The sequence below is a fragment of the Planococcus citri genome, chromosome 3 (assembly GCF_950023065.1).
Source record: "Planococcus citri chromosome 3, ihPlaCitr1.1, whole genome shotgun sequence".
NCBI lineage: Eukaryota > Metazoa > Arthropoda > Insecta > Hemiptera > Pseudococcidae > Planococcus > Planococcus citri.
In genome coordinates this window covers 20,730,605-20,756,670 of record NC_088679.1, presented here as the reverse complement: position 1 = coordinate 20,756,670, position 26,066 = coordinate 20,730,605, and the positions used below count along the sequence as shown (strand labels likewise).

Below are 26,066 nucleotides of genomic sequence, written 5' to 3'. Positions count from 1 at the left end.
TTCGTTTGATTCAATATGGCATTGGAAGGTCAGACAGGCAAAATTATAACCTTGATAAGACAGACGATCGGGGTCAATGACCTTAAGAAGCCATACCGACAGTTATGCAGGTAAATTATTTTAAGAAATCAGACAGATGGGTCAATGACCTTGGAAGGACAGGCAGACAGTCAGGTCAATGCACTTTGAATGTCAGACAGCCGGGTCAATGACCTTAGAATAGCAACCGGACAGGTCAGTGATCTTGAAAGGGCAACCAGACAGGTCAGTGACCTTGAAATGTCGGTCAGACAGATCAATGATCTTAGGATCCCAGACAGGCAGGCAGGTAGGTAGACGATCTTGGAGAGTCAGACGGATGGGTCAATGATCTTGGTAGGCCAGATATTCAGACAGTCGATCTTGAGAAGCCACACAGATAGGTCAATGACCTTGAGATGCCAGACAAGCATTCAGACGATCTTGATATGCCAGTATAAAGCAAGGTCAATGGCCTTGAAATACCAGACAGGCAGACATACGACCTTGAGAAGTCAGACATATACGTCCTTACAGATCAGACAGCTTGGTCCATGACCTTTAGAGAACAGACAGACGACTATAGGAAGCCAGACTCAGGGGCCAATGACTTTAATCAAAGTCCTAAGTTGAAATTTCAACAGCTGTCCCCTCTAACCTGCTCCAAGAGGAAAGTTCGGTGAATAATTACAAATATGGTGATTTTTTTCCTTGATACAAGAAACTCACCAAAATTTGTTCAGACCAAACTACGAGGACTTAAACCCAAAATTGACCCAATTTCAAACTTCAAACTACAAAAAAAAAACACAATCAAATTACCTGGCCAGTTGACGCGACGTATTTAGCAATCTGCAAAAGCCTGGAATCCTTGCCATCGACATTACCGCAATACGTAACATGATCATCGTCCGAATCTGATCGTAATTCAAACAACGTTGGAAATTTAATATCCTGCAAAAAAAAAAAGAAAAGAAAAATACAATAAAATAAATGAAAAAAAAAAAGTATAAAAAGAAAAATGAATCGCGACTCGCGAGAATTAAACATCAAGCTTGAAAAATCCAAAACCCTCGGGTCCCAGATTACACTCGCGCGCGTATCCATATTATCTGCTTATTTGCAGAAAACATCATCTCGTTCTCGTCATTCGTCGACATCGCAAGACGGGGAGCAGCAAAATGAACGAGCAAAACACCGGCTGATGAGAAAAACGAACGGTACAGTATCAAAAGGAAGACATGACTCGCGTACGCGAAAATGGAAGAATTTCTCTGCACATTTGTCAAACGTCTCGCTATACTATCTGGTAATTTTCATTTTAAACTTATTTCATTACTTAACCGTGCGGCTCTTTTTGTTCAATCATCATGGTTGGGTAAATTTTTAGCAAAACCATACGGTGCTGCGTGCTGCGTGCTGCATTCAGCTCGAACACAAGGCGCCCAGTCCCACTGCGGGTGTGGGTGCGGGTGCGGGTGCGCATTAAGTGTAAAACATTTCATCCGCTTAATAAGAGATCTCTTCGTACACGAAAATTTACGTTATTAATTTTTCTGCTCGATAGCCCTTTTATTATTACAGAACCCGCACCCGATACACGTTCACGTAGACGGATGCTTTGATGCGAACCGTCGGCCGTTTTAATACTCGTATTTTTTTTCAACAATTTCAACTCGATGTTTTTCTTTATCGTTTAATTTTCATAAGTCGCGCAAAATTTCTACCATAAACCTTACCTCTTTTCCGTACGCGAATATTTCTTGTATATTTACAACGCTGTCCTGAAAAAGGAAAAAAAGAAGAGAAAAAAGTGCTTAATTATTACCTCTCATCGATAAAAAGCTATAATTACGTAGAAGGAAAAAAAAATACAAGCATCAGCTATGCTCGAGTGCTTTTGTAAAATCTCGTAAATGAGGCGTAAATTTTCCACTAAAGCCAAAGGTATTTTTAATCAAGTACGGATCATTTTTCAAAAAGGTCTTTTATAAGTCATCTCGTCGATAATTACCTTTCGTTTGCAAATCGGTCTATATTCTCGAATATGTTTCCTCGGTCTTTCTTCGATTTTTTTCAAATGGCTCTGCGCAAATCGTAATTAAAAACATCATTACAATAGTTGAAAAACAAATCCGTCGCAATAAAACTTTTATCCATAAGTTTAGCGACCGAGACGTCGAGTCGAGCAGTGAAAAATATAGTAATTAAAAAGTCCACTTTTACGACGCTCAAGCGGAACGAAACACTGTCTCTAGAGTTGCCGAGTTGCACTATACACCGGAGCCGGATAAGCTCTACGATTAGAAAAATTCCCGACGAAGGAGAAAAAAACTTAACGTGGACTTACAGCTTCGCAACAATTTAAATCCAATAAGAAGACGGCGCAGCGTTCGCATTTTAGCAAATCTCTAGCTTGAGTCATGATTTTCGTTACTAAACATTCGAGGTTATTTTGCTCTTCGAATATGCTGCGGGCTAAGTTCAACAGCATCTGTAACACGATAATAGTTAGATTTATTATTAAATTTTTTCTTACAAATTTTTTAATTTTTAGGTAAAAGAAATGAGCGTTGGAAGTATTTTTATTCACATTGTGACTAAGACTATTTGGATCATAACTTCAAAATTTGTTAATGAAGTAGTAGCTTTCAAAACTCACTCACATGTTTTCACATTATGCTCAAATATTACAACTCGCCCAACCCAAACTACCGGATCAACTAAGGTCAGGGCCGTCGAGAGCCAATGCCGGCCCGGGGCAAATATAATTTGACCCCATTTTTCAGAGGAGAAACTATAAAGAGGTTTTTTGAGAGGGAGAGGGAGAGGGGGAGGGGGAGGGAGTTCGACTGAGAGTTCGCCAACTGATATTTGCCAATTGATTTCATATTCACGTGACTTGAAAAAAATTCTATTTTCTGTTTTATAATTGTATTTTTTAGGGGGGGGGGGAGGGAGGGCAAATGAGATTTTTTTTGTATTTTAAAATAAGAAAGAAATTGACACGAGCGAAGCAAGGGCAGCAGTTTTTGAAAATTTGATTTCAAGAGGCCTAAAAACGAGTTATTTTTTTTAAAAAGTTGATTTTGAAAAACAAGTACTGGTTTAAGGGAAGCACGAGGGGGGATAATTTTGAAAATTTGTATTTCGAGGGAACTGAAAACGATGTTTTTTTATGCAGTTTATTTTTTGGCTTACAAATTTTAGAATTTGAAAGATTTTTTTTTAGAATATTATTTTTGAAAAAAAAGAGAAGAGGCCAAAATGAGGGGGAAAGTTCCTAAAAATTTGTATTTTGAGAGGCATGAAAAACGATAGTTTTTCATGCGAGAAGTTTATTTTTTCACCAAGTAGGTATGAAACTTTAAAAACTGAATGATATTTTTTTAGAAATTTCAATTTTGCAATTTTGAAAAAGAAAAAAAAACAAGCTCAAGCGAAGTGAAGGCAAAACTTTCGAGAATTTGGGTTTTGAAAAGTAAAAAAAAGTGGGGTGAACAGATTAGAAATCATCCTCAAACCCCAATTTTAAATCAAGAAATTTACTTGTCTAAATTTTCAAAATAGTCGATTAATTAAGGTTCGGATATTTTTCAAACTCCGATTAAAAATCATCATTAGCCCGTTATTCTTACAAGGGAGATATGTATCAGATCACCAGTCAAAATTTCTAAGGCTCAAGAGTGCATTTTTCGATTTTTTGAAAATGAAACTTCGACCAAAAATGGAATTTAATCTAAGTAAAATTTAGTAAATTGACCTAGAACCTTTAAATTCAGCGTATCATATTTTTGACTCTCTGAGTGGATTAAAAATAGTTTCTAACCGTTTCGAGGCGTTCTGGAGCCTCCAGCAGATTTTTCGAGTTACAATTTTTACAAAATGTTACCAACATGAAGTTGGAAAGCTAAAATTTACTCTACATCTCGTCAATTTCTTTCCAGACGTTATGAAGCCTCCAGAAATATTTTGGAAATTTCAGAACCTTCCCCCACCCGATTTCAATGATAAATTGACGGATTGTGATTGGTGAGAGGTGATTTCATTTCAATGAAAGGTACATTTATTAGAGGGATTTACGCTTTACTTTAGAGGTAAAAGAAAATTTTGAGCAGTTTGCTGTAGAAATTCGTGATTCCGAAATTTTTCAAAATTTGAAATTCCCAAACTTGGAAAAAATACCTACACTTCTCAACTCGTCACCTGGGATTTGTGATTCACATGTCCATAATCGATTTAGAATGCTGAACTTTGTGACAGGATTAAATTTTCAGCAGCAGAAGTTTATTACAATGCCTTGTGAAGTGATTTAAAAATTCTGGAGAAATCAACTTTGGCGGAAGGTCCAAATCGGTCCAAAAATGGTAGCAGTTGTTTAGAGGGAGGGAGGAGGGCTCACTTTAGGTGGTAGAAAATTTATTAAAAAGTTGCAAGAGTTGACAATTTCGATTTTTTTTCAAGTTTGACTGTTTGAGGTTTCCATTTTGTAAAAAAAAATATATACTCTTTTTCATGTCTTTTTTGGTACCTATTTCCGATAAGACGCTAAACTGAAGTTTCAGGTCCCTAATTTTCATACCCCCCCTGCCATTGTGTTTTGAGAAAAAAAACGATAACCTAATTTCAGTTTAAGTATTCACAAGGTAAGTAGGTACAAATTTAAATGTCTGATTTTGTTTTTGCACAATTCAAATTTTAGGTAATATAAGATATTTACCACGACATTTTGAACCTTCTTGAAATAAAAAATGTTGATCACTTTCTTTTTGCTCTTCAAGTAAAAATGTTCCACACTTCAAAAATTCCATTGTGGGCAACCTTGATCAATTTTGTATTTAAATATGTAGGTACCCAATTTTCTACCTGCCGAATCGATTGGAAACGGTTTCAAACCCTTTTGAGCAGTTCTGGAGCCTCCAGCAGATTTTTGAAACTCGAAATTCCCACAAAATTTTATCAAATAGAGTTGGAAAGCCGAAATTCATTCTGCAAACTAATTTCAATACGCTACGAAGTCATAACTGCAGGTGGGTTTTAAGTCGTTATGGAGCCTCCAGTGACTTTTTGAAAATTACTGGAGCCTCCAGCAGATTTTTGAAACTCGAAATTCCCACAACATTTCATCAAAATGGAGATGGAAAGTCGAAATTCATTCTGCAAACTAATTTCAATACGCCACGAAGTCGACTGCTGGTGGATTTCAAGTCGTTTTGGAGCCTCCAGCGACTTTTTGAAAGGTTGTAATGGCGTTTTTTTGAAAATTTAAATTTCCAAAAAGTATCTGGAAGCCTGAAAACCATTTGAAACCGCCATAGAGTCGACTTCATATCGTATTTAAATTAGTTTGCGAAGTAAATTTCAGCTTGCTAACTCCATTTGATAAAATGTTATGGAGATTTCGAGTTTCAAAAATCTGAAGGAGACTCCAGTAATTTTCAAAAAGTCGATGGAGGCTCCAAACGACTTGATATCCACCTGCAGTCGACTTCGTAGCGTATTGAAATTAGTTTGTAGAATGAATTTCGGCTTTCCAACTCCATTTGATGACATTTTGTTGGAATTTCGAGTTTCAAAAATCTGCTGGAGACTCCAGAACTGCTCAAAACGGTTTGAAACCGTTTCCAATCGATTTGGGAGGTAGTTTGGAACAAAAATTTATTATTTTTTCCTTCCTCCTCTCCAATGTGACCATCAAAATGTAAACAGGGTAGGTACATATTTTGGATTTTTATTTAAACAGCAGTGATTTATTTACCTACTTTCTAGACAGCTTTGGCAGAGTATGAGTTGCAACTAAAGTAATATAGTATCAATTCTATATTACTTTAGTTACAACTCCATTTTAGCTACCTACCTAGACCTACATATACGTATCTACCTAGCTCCTTTTTTGAAAAAATTTCATTGCGTACAAATAATTCAAATAAACTCGCCGTTTACCTTAAGTCTTTTTTTTCCATTTCCCTCTTTTCTCGTAATACCGTCGACTTTATTATGTACAATTGTACATATTTACTATAAAATTCCACGATTATTCGCAACCCTTTATACATATGTACCATTTTCCGTACGTATATACCCCATTAGAAGTAGTAATTCAATACAATTTTCTGCCTCCCCTTCTGCAGCCCTATATTCGTTCTTATACATAGGTATATGTACAATATCTATAGGCTTACAAACTGTAGCAATGTGATCGGAGATTTTACTTCCTCGTTGCCCGATGGCCATTGTAGCAGCATCCAACTCATATACGCTTAATATCAATACACCGTTACTCTCAGCAATGACGTCATAGACATCCCTTATAAAGATATAAATTCTATTATATAGTTCTGTAAAGGGCATCTCGGCTGCAGTTATATACATTTTTATATTTTTTTAAAGAGCGAAATTGAAAGGAAAATGAAAAACATTTCCATACAGGGTATAACTTATACGTACGTATGTGGTAGTTTCTGGCTTTTCTTTCTTTATGTATTTTTTTCTCTCGTCGAAATGTGTTTGTACGGACGTAGTACGATATAAAAGATGGTCCTAAATATAGTTACAATTTAGACATTCGTTTGTCTTGACTTCTTGCTGAGAATCGCGGGCGTATTTTGTTCAAATGATGCTCGTATAGTCTGCTGGTTTTCTTTATGAAAAATAAAAAATCAACGTGTACTTTGTCGACTTGGTCGTTACGTCGACTCGTCGTCGTTGAATTTATACTCTCTTTTGTGTGCCGCTCGAGTGCCGCCGATTTTTCCTTGTGAAGTTGAAAATTATCTCGGAAATGATATTTTTAATGGTTGAGGATTTTTTTTTATTCTCCATTTTCGCTACATGATGCCAATTTTGAATTGTATACCTATTCATTTCTGTGTAAAAGGGTGATAAATTTTATCCCATTGAACATATGTAGTAAGTAGGTACGTATACCTTCTTCTATGTGGAAAGAACTGTGAAAGGTAGCAAGGTAGCGTGTAGGTAATATCAGTACACCTACCTACGCGATCCCAGAGTCAGGATTCTGGAAATATACGATGGTACATTTTTATCAGAAATTGGCAACTTACAAGACGTAATAAAAAATGTGTAAAAACTTTCGATTGTAAAAACAGAGACAAAAGAAAAAGTAATTTTCTTTTAAACTTCCAACTGTACGCCAGCAGCACTTTGGCAATGACGATGCCTTGGAGAAACTACGAGTTTAACTTGTTTAGGTGTAAGGGAAAAATTGAAACCGAGGTCCGTTTCGAAATCGAAAACTGAAAGTTATTTTAGTCGAGTTTTTATTTATTTTTCTGCTTTTGTTTTTGCTGCAACGAACGATATTTTTTGAGAATTATTTTTTTTTTTTGTAAGTAGGGTGTAAGGGTGGGTTGGCTTTTGCATGAGCGTAAAGTATGAAACGAAATAGTTATATAGTTTTGTAACTTTGTGGGTTTTCGTGAAATGGCTTTTTTTGTCCGTTTGTGTGTGAGTGAGTTTTTAGATACAGAAAGTTATTTTAAGCACGAGTCGTTTTCTAAAATCAAAATCATGAAAGAGATAAACATTCTTTATGAGGAAACCTTCTCAACTCGTCAACTCCATTTGACCTGGAAAGGAATGTGGCCCACTGAAAAAAACAGTATGTCACGAAGATCTCAGAATCAAATTTCGAGCTGTCGAAGGCGATTTTTCTATTTTTAGAGTTTTTGAAAATGAGTAAGTAGCTCATTGGAATAATAATTTTATAGAAAGAAAGTCGATCTTTCCCATTGATAATCACTATTTTTGTGTCAATTAGGAGCCTCCAGCCAAAGTTGACTTTTTCTCCAGTGATTCTATTTCGCTTCAGAGGGCATTGTAATCAGCTTGGGCAGCTGAGAATTAAATCTTGTCGTGAGTTTGACAATTGAAATCAATTGGGACTGGACTACATCTGTGTATGTACCTCTGCACAAGAAAGGCTCAAAGATGGAATGCTTGAACTACAGAACTATATCACTGATATCACATGCAAGCAATGTACTACCTACTTACTGGCAATCATACACAAGTGTATCAAAGTGTACATCCTGCCACAGATACCACCAGAACAAGCAGGTTTTGTGCCAGGAAGAGGCACAAGAGAACAAATCCTAAATGTACACCTAGTGATTGAAAAGGCAGGAGAATTCAACAAGCCAGTGTACATGTGCTTCATTGACTACAAGAAGGCATTTGACAATGTGAAGTGGAAGATCCTCTGGCGAAACCTCAAAAAGCTTCGAGTAGCAGAGAACAATGTAAGTCTCATGGAGAGTCTGTATGAGGACAATGTGGCACAGGTGAGAGTTGAAGGAGAGCTCACCAATCATTTCCATACAGCAAATAAGGAGTAAGATAGGGATGCATACTAGGGTGAGTCAGCTTTATATGGAAATTTTTTTTTCACTTTTTCAAAGTCTTACCCCCTAAAAGTGTTCATTTATGTCTGAAAAGACATCATACAAAATTTCAGCTCAAAAAAATAATATTTACTGGTGGCGCAGAAGAGTTGAATGTTGAGATGGTACAAGCGCATCAAGCAAAAACTTCCCACAGTTGCGCGCTGGGGAATGTAGCTTCCCTCGTTTCATTGAAGCAGTCCTACAACACGTTACCCCCTCAACGATGCGTGATAAGTAAGTCTAGTCCTTGGTGAAGTTTCTAAGTGTATTATTAATGAAGATTCAATAACAATTTTTCAATTACAAAGCTGATTGAAGGTGGAAATATGAAAATTTTGAAAAGTAAAGAAAAAAGTATGAATTTGAGGCTGTATTCTATTCTACTAAGCAACTGTTGGAAAAAAATGTGGCTAATGTAGATATAGGATGAATTAACATTGAAATATGACTGTTTTATAAGATTTATAAGATTCAGCACTTTCAGTTGATGTTTTATAACCATTATTAATTTTAAAGTCATTACTTAGTGAAAATTGAATGTTTTGATTTCTGAATTCCACAATTTGAGTTCAAATAAATTCTACAGTCGGAAAATCATAATTAATACTTTGTTATGGTTGTTTTAAAAACCCAAGAAAGATTGGTATCACTTGATGAGTTGTACATAGTGGGGATGCCGCTCTCATTATAGTTGTGCGTAATGAACCCGGTCAAGCTTCCTTTTGTTTGCCGCGGCGCCGTCGTGGGAAGTATTGTGCTTGCGCAGGCTCGTATCTCTCAACATTCAACGCTTGTGCGCCACCTCTAAATATTAATATTTTTCAACAAAAATTTAAGGGGTTCCATTTGAACCAAAAATGAATATTTTAAGCGGGTAAGACTTCAGTATTTCAAAAAAAATGCAACCTGACACCCTAATGCATACTTAGCGCAATTCTCTTTAATGCATATGGCGAATGGGTAATGAGAACTGCTCTAGTGGGTGGGAAAAGGGAGTCCAAATTGGAGGAAAGACATTGTCAAACTTACAATATGCTGATGACACAACCCTGCTCACAGAGACACCAGATGAGATGAAGGAAATGCTAAGGAAAATCGAAGAAGCCAGCAATGAGGCAGGCCTGAGGGTCAACAAAGGAAAAACAAAAATAATGATAATCGATAGGGAGCAAAAGAACAGACCTGAAATATTGGAGATTAATGGTATAGAGGTTGTATGTATAGGACTTTGTGTACCTTGGTTCATTAATAACGAATCAGGGAAGCTCAGCAGGAGAAATCAGGAGAAGGTCGGCTATAGGAAATACAGCAATGGGAAAGCTCAACCAGATATGGAAAAGCCACAACATTACAAAGGCCACAAAGCTGAGAATTGTAAAAACGCTAGTCTTCTCCATCTTCCTGTATGCATCAGAGTGCAGGACAGTACTCAAGGCTATAGACACTAGAACTACAAGATGAACAACTGCAGGTCACAGCGGTAAGGGGAATCACGTAAAATTTCGTGAAAAGTTTTTCCAAACGGTACCTGTAGAGGCGCTGATCGTCGTTTTCCAACTGGCGGCTACTAGACGACGCGGGTGTTGGCGCGGCAAGGGGAAGTAATAGTTTCAGTGGTTTACTCGCTAGAGGCGCTGATTGTCGTTTCCCTAATGGACGACGCGGGTGTTGGCGAGGTAAGGGGAATGAAATCACTTTTTACCGGATCCCCTAACGTCTGTGCCCACCAGTTGTTCATCTTGTAGTTCCAGTGTCTATACTCAAGGCAGATCAAGATAAAATTGACACATTCAAAATGTACTGCTACAGACATGTGTTAAGGATAATATCATGGGTCCAGAAAAGAACAAATGCGTCAATACTTCAACAACTGGGTGTAAAGGAAAGGCTAAACACAGTCATCAGGAGACGAATACTGCGCTATTTCAGACACATCGTGAGACAGGACAACTTGGAAAAATTGACAGTCCAAGGCCACATAGAAGGCAAGAGAGGAAGGGAAAGATCACCCACCGATACACAGACTTAATCAAGAAAACTGTCCGGGAAAAAATGGGACAGATCTAATTGTATCTGATCATATCTAATGTGATCAAATTAGATCTAAAAATTGATCAACATAGATCAGATTTGATAAAATTATATCTGAATGTTGAACATCTTAGATATAAATTTGTCCCATTATATCTGGTCAGATCTATGAAGATCCAGTTGGATCTAAAATGTTTGAATAGTATTTCTTACAAACATATCTATTCAGATCAGATTTGATCAAATTATATCTGAATTGATCTCATTATATCTGGTCAGATCTATGAAGATTCAGTTGGATCTAAAATGTTTGAATCATATTTCTTGTGGACATATCTATTCAGATCAGATTTGATCAAATTATGTCTGAATAGATCTCATTATATCTGGTTAGATCTAATGAAGACCCAGTTGGATCTAAAATGTTTGAAACACATTTCTTGCAAACATGTCTGTTCAGATCAAATTTGATAAAATTATATCTGAATGGATCTCATTATATCTGGTTAGATCTACGAAGATCAAGTTTGATCTAAAATGCTCGAAAAGTGTGTCGTTTTGGCTACTCGCAGATAAAGTCTTGAGCAGAATCCTATATAGGGTTCAAGGCTCGAACTTCCTAATTAACTTTTCATGGTTCAAGTAAAACTGATCGATTAAAACATTTCTGTTGAAAATTATAATTTTTATCATTATTATTCGATCTACACATTTTTTGGAGACAAACTACATATTAAAGGGCGAGGATCCAAATTGGACAAAAACACTTCTATGTAAATGAATAAAACTGAAAATTGACCAATAACATGGTTAGATCTAACTAGATATAGAAAATGTCTCTATCTAGATAGATCTAACTGGATATAATTAGATCAAATTATATACAGTTAGATCTATCTAGATAGAGACATTTTCTTTATCTAGTTAGATCTAACCCTTTCATATATAATTAGATCTAATCCATTTTTTCCCGGGTGCCAAAATGTCACTGGGAGAATGCACAAGAAAGGCCGAGGACAGAGATAGCTGGAGGGAACTGGTTGAGGGGATTTTGTAGTCGCACTCTCTAAATTTGAAACAGTCAATTTCACTGCTTAGCAGTCACGACATTTTGCCTTTTTAAAGCAGTAGTTTTTTTTACTGCAAAACAGTGAAAAATTACTGAATTGGTCAGTAAAAAATCATTTTGACTGACCAATTCAGTAATTTTTCACTGTTTTGCAGTAAAAAAAAATACTGCTTTAAAAAGGCAAAATGTCGTGACTGCTAAGCAGTGAAATTTGACTGCTTTAAATTTAGAGAGCAATGTCTGGATATGCGCAAGCGAGGAAGAAGAAGGAGCAGGTGAGTTGAAAATTTGAAGTGATGATTGAAAAAGAGCAGGGATTTTTTTTGGAGGAAAGCGGGAGGACCCAGTCCCTCCAAAGGAAAGTTTGAAAATTCAAAAAATTGCCATAAAAAATAAAAATAAAAGAATTTGAGAAAAATGAAAGAATTGGTAACTTTTTCAACAAATTTTGATGTTTTTAGGTCAAAATATTACATATATCCCAAATTTCAGTTTCCTTGGCTAATTTGGTAAAATTTTGATTTTTCCCCTCATTTTTGGCCTAAATTTGATTTTCAAGAATTCACCAAAAAACGAAAAAGGCCCTTTTAGCACTTGAAATTTTGATAGGTGATAAACTTTTTCCTGATCTTTCGATCTACCTTTGAACGGTTTAGAAAATTTCGTGCAAGTCCTATTTTGGAATGCAAAATCTGCAATTTGGCTGACCTGCCAATCAAAATGGCCGCCATTTTGTAAGTAGGCCGCCACTTTTTTTGACTAGAGATGTTACCTTACAATTAGGACTCCCCCTTTAAGAAAAAAATTATTTCATCTTTTAAAAAAAAATTTTCAAGGATATGAATCAATAAAAAAATACATAATATCGTAGAGTTTTGCCCAAATTTAGTGGCAACCTTCATTTTGTTAGCTTGAAGGTGCTCCTGGAAGGGAGATACGAGTATGAGTCATCCTCAAAGAGAAAGTATTTTCGAAAGAATCGTGGCTTTTTCGCTCTATCCCTCACCCAACCTGTTTTGGGAAAAATTCCTATTTTTCAAAAAAAAGCAATTGGGATCCTGCGTGGACCCAGGTCATCACCATCAAAATCGAAAACCTATTTTAGGATTCTATACTGAGTGGTTGAAAATTTGGAAATCACTTGGTCCTACACGAGAGTAAATTCGTGTTTTGAAAACATATATCCTTCTATCATTTCTGAATTTGGAGAATATTTTGGAATTCAGTGTTGCCAATTTTTTGGTTATTATGCAGTAAAAAAAATCTAGAAAAATAGCCAAAAAATGTATCAAATTTTTTTGTTTTTCATTCATTTTTTTTGGCACGACTGTTCTTGCAAATGGAAGGAGAATAAACAAAATGAGAAATCATTTTTTCCTAAAATCCATATCTATGCAGCTCAGAGGATGGGAGCGCAAAAAAGCGAAACTTCAAAATGAGAGTAATCCCAATACCCTACCTCCAGGTTTTACGCAAGCTGTATTTAAAAAACGTTAATAGATTTGCATAACCAGTTCGCCGTAAATACGGTAAGATTCACGATTAGGTCGTCTGCTCTGCATCAACTTACTAAAAATAAAGTCAGATCAGCTCATTCAGTTTGATTTTTTCATCGGTTCTTTTCGATGGTCTGATAAATACTTATTGTTTAATGACCCTGCCCATAAATTTTGAAGAAAAAAAAAATGAAAAATAATCTCATAGGTAGGTAATAATGAATAAAAAATGAAACTTGTTTAAGAAAATGTGAATAATTCATGATGGTTTGAAGGGGGGAGGGAGTTGACTTGGTTGAAAATCAGGGTAACTCTTAAATATTCTGGAGGCTCGTTCATTTTCCAGGCATGTACTACAAAATGACCTTCGGTGCTTCTCGAGTAAAATAAATCTAAAAATACTGCAAAATTACGTCTTTTCAACGCCCATTTCCTCTTTTCGCATCATCAATGTTGTAGAATATTACTTAAACAAAAAAGTAGAAATAAAAAAAGAAATTATCAAACTCCAACTCACCTGATTCCTTTGAAACTCTTGAATAGATAATTCGAATAATTGAGCGTTTTGAATACCAATGCCACAAAACGTTAAATACCTTTGGAATATCTGCGAAAAAGATCCCAAATTGAGATTAAATTGGTTGGAAAAAACTTCAAAGCGATTTATTCGTATAAAAGATATCTTTACGCTTCAATTAAAAGAAGATAACTATAACTAGAAATATACGAGCAACTCGAATAAAAGCATAATCTATATAGAGATAGGTATACTGGTACGTTTAATGAAAAGAAATTACTTGGACATCTCGTTCTGTGAAAGCATTCGAGCCGTCGGTTTTATTAATAATTTGAGCAACACCGATCACCTCGCCGTCGTAATTACAAATTGGCACGCATAATATCGAATTAGTTTTATATCCCGTTATGTTGTCAATATTGCTATTGAATCGAGGATCCTGAAAGCAGAAGAAATAAAACAGGGTATCGTGTGAGTGTCATTATTATACTCGTGGATCTGTAGGCATATAGTATAAAAGATGAGGCACGTGTGCGTTATTAAATGACAGATACGCTATAAACTGGTAATTAAAAATTTCACCCTGTTGGTTTTATTTCTCACAGAGATAAATTCCTCGTACATGATAAACTTTTCGGCCGTCGAAATTAACGTAGGTACGTAGGTACCTATATTTAAAAATCATCGTGTCGGTAAATTTCCAACCGTAGTGGGATGATAGCTTCCTCGCTCTCGTCGCCAAATGGTTCATAAAACATTTACCTTCGCGTAGAGAAACCTATTTCATTTGGCATATATATAGTCGTGAAAAATGTAGCCATATTTTCAATTACCTATTCATTTTCTCGACACGATGAGATGAGGCGATGTTTATCATAAAAAGCCATAAATCCGAGCGAGTCCTGCGACCGAATACTGTACCGAAAATGTCGGTTTAATTTACCGAAGATATAACCGTAATATAAGATTTATTTCAAGCACATTAGAAGATGGTTACATGTTGATTAAATACCTATAAGAATTTCTTGTACAGTTTTCATTTTTTTTTACAAGATCAACCATCGCCATCGAGTGCAAGTATCTATATTTCTATAAAGTTAAATATTAAATGACATGTGAAAAGTTTGAATAGTGTGACGGTTCATTGAACTTCAGCAGAACAACACGTTTTTATAAATTGAACAAAAGTTTTGACACATTTCTGATAAGTAGGTACCTATAACCTTTCCTTTGTTGTTGAAAAATCTATACGTGGACATTTTCAAATAACCATAGTACCTACGTATACGAATAGGTAAGCACATTTTCTATCTTTTCGTTCTACTTTCTACTATAAATATTGTAGTTATCACGTGTTTTTAAAAATAATAAACGACAAAATTTTCTCCCCGAGTTATTCTTCTCCTTCTGCGAGGGCAAGTACGATGTACATACTGTTGAAAACATGGAGAAGAAAAAAAGCTCTCAACAATTTATACGCGATCACGAATAGCCGAATTTTCCATATAATAAAATTCCAACTTTTATCCACAGTTTTGGGTTTATCTCCCTGGATCGAATAATGGAGCGACCAGACCATGGTAATGATGTTAAAAATCAAACTGAGAAAAACGACGTTGTAAAAATTCAACTTTTATGATTCGATGAGGTAATTTTACGCGAATAAAGAATGAATGGTAAAAAATAAATATACAGGGTGTTCGGTAAGTATTCATATACAATCTTTATCGATATGAATTATTATACGTGACTTAACGTACAGCATAAGCACGATGAATTGGTGAGTTGAGTGTTGCATTATGTTCCGATAAATTTCAGAAATATGTACTTGAAACTGGATTTAGGAATTTGTTCGCTTTGGCCAAACTTTTTTTTGCCCCCATCTTACGTTACTATATTCCAAAAAAATATCCCAAACAGCAGGCAATTTTTGGATTAAAAAAAAAGGTCGAAAGAGCCTACAAAAATATCTGGTACGTACCTCAAAAAATACATTTCAGTCACTGAATTTCATTTTTAAATTTTTGGTAAATTTTTATTGAAATTTGATAAAATTGAGACAGAAAGTTGAAACTTGAAAATTAAATCAGGCCTTATATATTTTTGGCCTTCCAAATCAGTCGATGATTTTTTGAGGTTTTTTATAATATGTATTTTCCCAAGTTTAGAAGAAGCGGAATTCCATCTAGGTAGTAATTAAAAACCTCCCCCCCCCCAAAAAAAAATCTGATTTTCTTATAACAATTTTTCCAAACCGGGACCATAAGCTAAAAATCTGCTAGAAGAGACTTCCATAGGCCCAAAACAACACACCATTTTTATCAAATTTTGATCTTTCTCACGGAAAATAGACGGTTTGAATTTTTTTAAATTGACCAAAAGTCCAAAAATAAAATTCTACCTCTAAAATTTGGCCTTTTGAAGTATCTGTGGATGCCTTATCAATCAGAAAAAGCCGCAACATCGACAATTTATTGAATTTTATCAAAAAGAGATGATGAACATGACTTCATGGTAAGCCACAAACTCTTATTGTGACTTTTCTTTCAGTCAGCCGGAAATCTGGGGCGTCCTCGTTTCATTTCTAGGCCAAAAATTTTTGAAATGATATAATTGGTCGACAGAATTTTTTCAAGCATTCAGTAGTCTGACAGAATGTTTGACGTATTAGTTCGAGAACTCGTCAACATGACTTAAATCAGCGCAATTCCCCATAATTACTAGCATAATTTCTCAAAATTACCACTAACATTTGGCAGAATCTAACACAAATTTACCAAAAAGTAATCTATAATTTACTTGAAATTACCCATAATTCACCAAAAATCATCAGGAATGATCAAAAATTACCCGTCATGTAATTACCCAAAATTATCCGTAATTACCCAAAATTACCCGCAATTACCCAAAGTTACCCGTAATTACCCAAAATTACCCGTAATTACCCAAAGTTACCCGTAATTACCCAAAGTTACCCGTAATTACCCAAAATTACTTAGTAACTCAAAATTACCCGTAAATTCCCAAATTACTTGTAATTACCAAAAATTACCAGTAAATATCAAAATTACTGGTATTTACTAAAATTACCAGTATTTACCAAAATTATTAGTAATTACCAAAAATTTAAATTCAAATTCAATTTATTCCATATTAACATTACACAGCAACGTATGCACACAAATATTACCGGTAATTGAGTACTAATAATGAGCTGTAATTACCAGTAATTACCAAAACTTGACTGCAATTACCAAAATTACCAGTAATTTCCTGTAATTGAATAGTAATAATGAGCTGTAATTACTGGTAATTGAAGTACTAATAATGAGCTGTAATTACCGGTAATTACAAAAAATGACCGGTAATTATCGAAACCTGACCATAATTACCAAAAATTGCCTTCAGATTACCACAAATTACCAACAATGGGTCAAAAATGATCAGCAATTTACCAAAAATTGTCAGAAATTTATCAAATATATTTCTCAGTAAATTTACCATTAGGTATACATACTAATAATTAACCAAAAAGTTACCAGCAACTGACCAAAAATTATTTGCAATTCACCTGAAATTACCAATAATACTGTCCCCAAAAAAAACAATACACATAGTTTGCTCAGAATTGTCATTAATTTACCAAAAATGACAAGGTTTTCACTATAAAAATTACGAGTAATAGTTTACTAAAAATTATCAGTAATTTAAAAATTGGACTGCAGAAAAATTTGAAAAAATTGATGTGAACAGATTACCCAGATATCTATCGTAGATAGGAATAGTCTCTGAATTCGTTCTCAAGTTGAAATTATAGGCTCTCAGATTTTTAAAAATAATTGGTAGATGCTATTTTCACCTACACTCGTGCATTTGTATACAAGACTACCTACTTGGAATTTAGCTTTTATTTTCAAAAACATCTCGCTTTATTCAGAATGTAAATTCGACATCCAACGTTATCATTTTTCACGCCGCTGTCAAATTTGCACAAAACAAACTGAAATTTACGTATGCGGTTTTCGGTAACGCTTTAATACCCGCGAAAAGTGCTACATTTGTGTTGCTGCAGAGCAACGCTCCAGCCTCTAATTCACGTCGAGTTTCATCTATTTCATTTTAAACGTATGCAGAAAAATGAACACGACGCGACACGTCTCGAAATAGCATGCTAAATTCTAAAACCGCACCGCTCAAAATTGATAATGAGCTCGTTTTGAGATCCCGCGGTACGGCGTGTAAAAACGTCGTCGACTCGTCGCGTATATTTTACGTCATATTATTCGTAATAGGTATCGACTTGCGAAATTGTATGATGAAGTGTAAGCCTGCCATCACACGTTGAATGTTATATGACGTGAAAACTTTCACACAAGCTCAAAAGCAAACAACGCAAAGGTAATAACGAGTTAATTTCATATTCTAAACTCTACCACATACTTCGTTTATCGCTGCTAAAGAGATTTTAGAATTTTTTCCCCCTGATAGTTTTCCTACTTTGAGAAGTTAACTACGTACATGTGAGGTATTTATTTTTAGGTAGACTACCTACATACCTACCCAGGCCTCACTAATGATGGAAATGAATCTTGTTTCAGCCTTAAGGGATATTTTTGATACACAGATAAAGTTCCTTTTACTGAAATGTTATCGTTACTCGGTATCGTGGATTAAACAACGACTTTCGCATTTGATTTTAATGAAGTGGAATTTGATTCATTTTGACGATACGATATCAAATAAGGAAATCGCGGCAAAAGAGATTTTGCTTAGAATCGTGAATTTCCACCAATCTTACGATATTGTACAAATTTTCAAAGATAAAAGTTTACATGGAGGTATTTGATTCGTACAATGACGTCAGAGCAAACATGGTTCTGTCTCACTCTTTCTTTCTGGATGATTTTCGTTTAAACGAGATAGGTATGTTGTAAGGTAAGAGTTACATACTTTTACTGGAAATGAAAAAAATGTCATTATTTTTAACAAGACACAATATTTTACATAAAAAAGTGGAATCTTTGATGATGCATTCGGGTCATTAATGATCAGAGAATTGGTGATGGGGGTAGAGTTCAGGTTTTTTTTTTTTATTGACACAGATATGTTTTCAAGGTAGGGGTCTGCCTGAAATTTGAGAGACACTGGCTTTCAAAAAATTCCGCTGAATTCCTGAATCAAAATCAGACTTTTGAGAAGTTAGAAGAAATTGATAAATTACAGGTAATTCTGGTAAATTACTGGTAATTTTTGAGAAAGTTTCGATAATTAGCTAATTTTTGGTAATTACTGATCATTTTTGGTAAACTACTCGTGATTTTTAAAGAAACCCCTCTAATTTTTGATGAAATACTGTCAACTTTTAGCAAACTATTTGATTTTTAGGACATTTATTGGTAATTTCGGGTGAATTGCAGGACGTGATTTTTAATCAATTGATGGTAACTTTTGGGTTAATTATTGGGAGGTAGGTACTGGTTTTACCAAAAGTTTTTGATGAATTTTTGACAATTTCTGGTAAAGTTAATGATCATTTTTAGACAATTGTTGATGATTTGTGGTAAGCTGGTGGTAATTTTTGATAATTACAGTTATGGGGTTTGGTGATAACTGGTCATTTTTCATAATCAACGGTAATTACTGATGATTTTTGGTAATTTTTGGTAATTACCGGTAATTACTAGTAATTTTCTGTGATTACGGGTGAACCTAATAATTATGGGTGATTTTGGTAATTATGGGTAAATCTGATTGTGTAATTTTGGTAATAACAGGTAATTATGGTATTTACGGATAATTTATGGTAATTACAGGTAATTATTGGTAATTACTGGTGATTTTTTGTAATTACGGGTAAATCTAATGATTATGGGTAATTTTGGTAATAAAGGGTATTTATGGTATTTACGGGTAATTTTTGGTAATTACCAGTAATTACTTACTGGTAATTTTTTGTAATTACGGGTAAATCTAATAATTATGGGTAAATCTGATAATTGTGGGTAATCATGGTATTTACGGGTAATTTAGGGTTATTACGGGTAATTTTAGGTTATTACGGGTAATTTTAGGTAATTACGGGTAATTTTTGGTAATTGCGGGTAATTATTGGTAATTTTAGGTAATCACGGGTAATTATTGGTAATTTTGAGTAATTACAGGTGATTTTTGATAATTCCTGATTATTTTTGGTAAACTATTGGCAACTTTTAGCAAATTATGGGTAATTATAAGAAAATTACAGATAACTTTGGTAAATTTGTGTTGAATTTTGGTAAATACTGCCAAATTTTGGTGTTAATTTCAAGAAATAATATTCACTGGTAATTTCTCGGAAATTACTGGTAATTATGATGAATTATACTATTTTTTGTTAAGTTGACGAGTTCTCGATCCAATTACATCGAACATTCTTGAGTAAAAAGACGGTTTGAACAATTCAACAGCCGTAAAAAAAACCGCATTCGCTTATAAAGACCATCTTTTCGTTATATACCTTTATAATCGCATTTGAAAAAACCACCAAGTGAACGTTTTACTAATGGAATATTATACGGCGCGTCGGAATTGCGTAGAGCTGTAAGTATACGATGACGATACCATTGAGAAATTTTTGGTTAGTCACAGAGAAGAAATTTTGTCAAAAGCAGATTTAGCCACGACGATAAAAAGCTCGACTGCTCGTACATCGAGCGCACAACTGCGAGACTATAAACCTTTTCCAAACTTATTTACAATTGCTGTAATCAAATTCTATTTTAATTTTGCCTTTGCGCCGCCACCAGTGCTTACCAAAATCCACATTTGAAGGGAAAACTCATCAAAATTTATATATTTTTACCATATTTTAAAAGGTATCGAAGTTTGATATAGGGCATACTGCCTCCATCGCCTACAGGGGGATGATTTTGTGAACCCCTTAAACTGATAAGTTTGGGAACGTGTTATTTACGAAGGGTAAATTCTCTAAAATACTTAGCAATTTGTCATCAAGTAAATGACAGATTTATGATGACAAGTTAGGTCTTTGTATCGAGCTCGCGCCCGCGAGTCGATTATTTAAATAGGGAAAAATGCCGACAAAGATCTTAGCCTTTGGTCACGTGACTCACTCAAAAAACTATATATACAAGTAGTCCGCGGCATTTTCTCCACTTAGTTTCATTCGCTGCAGCAATATGGTACTTCGTCATTTAGTAATAAGTTTTTATTTGTTAACACCTTGCGTGTGAAATTATTTAATTTGATTTATACGATCAATTGATCCGATGATCAATTGTATTGGCGTTCTTTTCGGTAGTTTGAGGTGTATCCGGACACCTGTAAATTATGCGAAGTGTTACGTGAAATCTCGTTTAGTTAAGGTGCCATCGTCGTCCTTAGTGTTAGTAGGACCCAAGATAGAGATGGTCAATATGGACAGTTTTCAGGTAAATGTTAAAGCGCATTTATCATCAAGGTAATTGGCTTATTACTAATTATTGTTATAGGTAGGTATGTGGAATCGGAGAATTCCATGCCTACCTAATATTTGATCAATGGTGTTTTGCATGACTTCATCGTGTATTTTGTGTATAGGTTTCTTATTTTTCTACTCGTGAGCATTCCCTAAAGAGGAGGATTGCTACGAGGAAATTAATTAAGTGCACTCGGTACTAGTTATAAATTATGCATTTTACTTCCTTATGACGGATCGTAGTAGATGTAGGCTACCGATTGGTAGAACCGAAGTCCTATGTATAAATACGTTATAATAAATTCTTTAAATTGTACTGTAGGTTGTTTTTATTTCAACACTCATTACATAGTTTTTGCGTAGTTAAGTCAGGTTATTGGTTAGATAGAGAGTCTTGAGCTATCCAGGCAAATAGGGAAATATTCACCCCCTAAGGTGATATTTCTAGATCTCACTAGTTAGGAAAACAAACCATTCCTCCTCTCCTTCTTCTCAGTAATTCCTGGTCTAACTATGTCAAGTTGTATTATAGAACCATTTCAAGGAAATTTTCCCTTTTAACCAGTAATGAAATTTTTTCAGAGGAAAAAATAAACACAGAGAAAACATTCGAAAAGGAAGAAATTATTCTCTCGCTAAAGGGAAGTTAATTAAGAATGGCGCCGATATTTGTCACAACTCGCAATAATAAAACGACTAGAAGAAAAATTGTTTCCATTAATTAAAATAAAATATACCGTAAGAATTTATCATCGTAAAAAAGACGATACAGTTTAGCAGCGAGCTCGCATTCTTTGTCATCGAGAATTTAAAGCCTGTTTTTCGATAAAATGCGAATGTTTTTTTCTTTTTTCATCTCTCTTGTAAAAAATACTTACGTATACTTATCATTTCCTAAGGCTGTTCATACAACAACTGTGTTATTCGAGTTGAAATTTTAATCAAATTTCAACCAATAACGTCGATAAATAAACGCTTAATTTAAAATTTAAAAAAAAATCCCGCTGTATATTGGTAATGAAAGTTTATTGAAGAGTTTCTAGGCTATAGGGACTTGGGAGGTCTTCGCAAGCTTTATTTTAATTATGGTACACGATTTATGTCTGTTGCTCGATGCTGTGAAATACACAGACCCTGTGCAAGCTCCAGAAGGTGAGATGGCTGGAAAATACTATACGGTGCGGTCACGTAGTGAAATTTATAAAGTATATACGGATTTTCAGCCAGAAAACGAGCATCTACCATAGCATTGCATTTACTATACGAATCGATAGACGTAATTTTTCTACATATCACAGGTACCTGGTACGCTTTTAACGTGCTGTGTACTTCTATAGGTACCTTTTTTTTTTATTCTTACATAGTTTTTTTTTTTTTTTTTTTTTCATGTTTTTCTCAACGATATGCGAAAAGCAACCGGCAGGTACTCGCAAAGACCGCCGCGCGTATCGGTTTCATGCCTTCGGAGCTTAAACTTCTCCGTCTCTTTTACTCGATCTCTGTGTCTAAGTAAAATATGTGAACAGAATAGGAAATTTTTTTCTTCTTTAAACCGAGGTACTGGTACAGAAAGGGTATATATAGTTGGCGTTTGTGGAATATTTAATTGCTAGAAAGGCGCAGCAGAGTTTTAGAAGTTGGAATATTTTATCACGCGAGTTTTTTTTTTTTAGCGAATATTATACGATGAAAAAGTAGGTACGTTGGAGATTCAGGAGGAGATGAGTAAGGGACTGCCTTATTGACTAAGTAATGGAAACACAAGGGGGTGTTACGTACTTCTCCTTTGGCATAATTTTTTTTACATTGTACAGACCAAATGTGTATTGGGAATATTTTATATTTATGGTGAAACTTTTTAAACCAATTCGTATCGCGGCAGCAGCTTCTTAATTTTGGTTAGTTCTCTTCAGCCTTCGTCCTCCCTGATGCAAAAAAAAGTTGAAAATTTTGAGGACTCGGATCTAAAATAATACGAGTACCTAGTAAAAATCTGTATGGCATAGCTGCATTTTTATTATATTGATCCCAATGTGTTCTTTGAAATTGAGGAGGGGACGAGGAAGCCCAAAACTTGAGTCCAGTTTCACCAGGATGCCCTAACCGAAAAAAATATGGAGAAAAAATTATGAGATGACGTAAAATTTTCAATCCCTCAACACTAAAATGTTGTTTAAAAAAAATAAATAATGCTTTTCAACCCTCAAGACGTAGGGACTGAGAAAAAGCACGTACATAATCGCTTTCTGATTTTCAAATGGTAGAGAAAGCCGGAATTATCACAAATCTGCAGCATTTGCCTGAATGAAATAAACGCATAAAAGATGGATATCGTTTTTACGGCAAACTGGTTATGCAATTTTATTAACACGAATGATGGCGAAAAAAATGCAACCATTTTGCAGGATCTACTGGTTGATCAACTTGAATCAAAAATAAAGTCCTGTCTTCTGATGAGTGATGATGCATAATTATTTTTTTCAAGTTCCCATCGATTACTATGATCACCATTATTTCCATTTTAATCCTTAAAGGGGCGATATAATTAAACTTTTATGGTGAAAGCTGAATTTTAGGTGATTAGGTACCATTAACAAATTTGAGACCATTAAGTAGGTACAGTAAGTAGGTATTTGAAGATTTTTTTCCATGCTATTTTCAGCGAACAAATTTCCAAAATATAGGGTCTCAATTTTTTAATCAAAATTAAAAAGCTAAATTTAAAAAAGCTACACATCGATTTGTACTAATATTCTACGACGATGAGTTCGAATAATGGCTTATTTAATTGATTCGATCATTCAAAAACCCAGAAACCAAACTATGAGGGAAAGGGATGAGGGGGGTATGGATCAAAGTTGTAAAATCTCAAAAAAGTGGGAAAATTTGCTAACTTTGACGAGATTTTCCAACATTATCGAGACTCGACGAAATCGATAAATTTTAAACATTTTCAATCCTAATAAAGAGACCTACTTATTTGTCGATTTTTTTGGAACATGAACAGCACATTTTTGAAATTTTTTGCCCGAGCGAAAATATAGTTTTTCTGTTTTTGAATTTCTACGCCTGGAAAATATCTGTTCCGGGTCAGAAGTACCTAAACCAAAGTTTTAAAAATGTCGAAGGCTATTAAGAAATTGACTTCTTGTAAGAAAATAATGATTTACCAGGTAGGTACTTGAAAAATAAATTTTCAAAAACTTCAGTCCTCGCTTTGCTCATGGTCTGTTGTTTTTTTTCGAAGTCAAACTTTCTAAAAATCTATTATTTAAACTCAAAAAAAAATGTTTAAATCCGAAAATAAACTCTTCACATAAGAGTAAAATTTAATGTTTTTTTTTACTTCTAGAAATGGATTGGCAAAGCAAAGATCCTTTTTTTTGCAATTCTTTCGATAAAAAAAGGTTTTTTTATAAAAATTATCAGCAAAAAGCAAGACTGGGCATTTTTTTTTTATGATTACATTTGGATTTTTTGCAAAAAAAAGACCATTTTTAGCAATTTTTGGCAATTTTGAGGAAAAAACGAGTCTTTTTAACTTATTTTGGCAGAAAGCAAGCTCATCAAATGATTAAATCAACGTCGAATTTTTTTGAGTTTTTAAAATGATTTTTTTTTTTACTTTTTTAACACAGTAAAAATTATATTTAAACCAATTTCCGATTTGAAAACCGCTGTTTTTCAACTTGAAATAAAAAGCGAAGATTTCGATTTTTTTGGAAATGTTACTCATTTTGCAAACTTATTGCTAGTCAACTCCGATCTTTTTTTCTGTGCATCAGAGTTTGGTATTGGGTGCTCGAAAAATTCTGCCACTACTTCCTGCACATCGTGACACAAAATATCAACAAAAAAATATACTTGAGGACCCACAATTTTTCTGACAACCAGTAGCAAAAAAACCAAGTCGAAAATTCTTTCACATTTCTACGTACACGTTCCAAAAAAAATCATTTTTCTCAATTTTTAAGCTTGGATTTTTCCTGCTGTTTCCAATTTTTTTTTCTTTCTCAGGAAAAATCATTCGAATTTTGAAATTTTGAATCGAAAAAATAAACTTTCTCCTATTAAAAAAACGAATTTTCAAACGTTTATTAATTTAAAATTATTCCTATTGAACGTTGCTTAATATGAGTAATTCAAACTCATTAAAAGTTGACTAAAAATTTAAAAATGAAAAAAAAATTTAAGAAAATTATGATTTTTATTTTCATTTTTTAGATGATTTTTTTCCAGATTTTTCAAGTGGAGTACTAAAGCACCTAATTAAATACAAAATTTTCAAAAATTATGATTAGCCCAGAAAAATGGTTGATATTATTTTTTTCAATGAACTCAAAATAAATTGGTTGGGTTTGATTGTTTTTTTTTTTTTTTTTTTTTTTAGAATTAATTAATCAGGTAATTCAAAATGTTTCCAAATTGTATAATTGATTGATCTTCTGATTATCTGCTTCAAGTTACTTCATCTTTTCTGCTGTTTTTAATTTCAATCATTTACTTCTTGAAAAAAAAAAACTTTCTGACTTTTTCAAATGACTTTATGGTTATCTACTTCATACCCACACTCAACAACTTTTTTTGCTCAAATGTTCAATACTTCACGTTTATATGTATAATTTCTACTTCGCCAATTTCGATTTAATGATCTGTTTCAATTAATCCGTAAGCAGTATGCTTTTGACAAAAATTACTTACCCTAGTTTTATACAGCTGTAAGTATACGACAACGATTAGCCATAAACTTTAACTATCTGTTTAATCCGTTTAAAATTACAATAAAGCATGAAACAGGAACATTTTGAAACTTGCTCCTAATTAGTTTTCTGGTCATTTGTACAGGTTCTTATTTATTTATAAAGGCAGTCGGTAGGTATATTAAAGTCGGGCATCGTCGGATGGCGCTTTAAACCGCACACACCAGTTCATTTATTAAGCAGCTTATTCGCTTTATGATGCATTCAATTGCGCAGAAATATAGCGTCGTTTAATTGGTGGAGATTTTCAATTTGCGTCGTCGTCGTCGGTCGTTGTCTCGACCAGCAGCAAAAGCTATGAAACTCGCTACTAA

The 26,066-nt window shown here is 34.3% G+C and overlaps 1 protein-coding gene across 6 annotated transcripts in view; it reads right to left on the bottom strand.

The window, feature by feature from the left end:
* Pde6 (phosphodiesterase 6) overlaps window positions 1-26,066 on the bottom strand; it is a 229,210-nt gene that overhangs the window by 5,803 nt on the left and 197,341 nt on the right. For all 6 annotated transcript variants that reach the window (XM_065358742.1, XM_065358741.1, XM_065358743.1 and 3 more), the window contains 6 exons: window positions 13,817-13,975; window positions 13,537-13,626; window positions 2,369-2,512; window positions 2,033-2,104; window positions 1,758-1,802; window positions 841-972 (listed from right to left, as the gene is read on the bottom strand). In XM_065358742.1, the coding sequence (XP_065214814.1) occupies window positions 841-972; window positions 1,758-1,802; window positions 2,033-2,104; window positions 2,369-2,512; window positions 13,537-13,626; window positions 13,817-13,975 (642 nt within the window). The remainder of the gene's footprint in view (window positions 1-840; window positions 973-1,757; window positions 1,803-2,032; window positions 2,105-2,368; window positions 2,513-13,536; window positions 13,627-13,816; window positions 13,976-26,066) is intronic.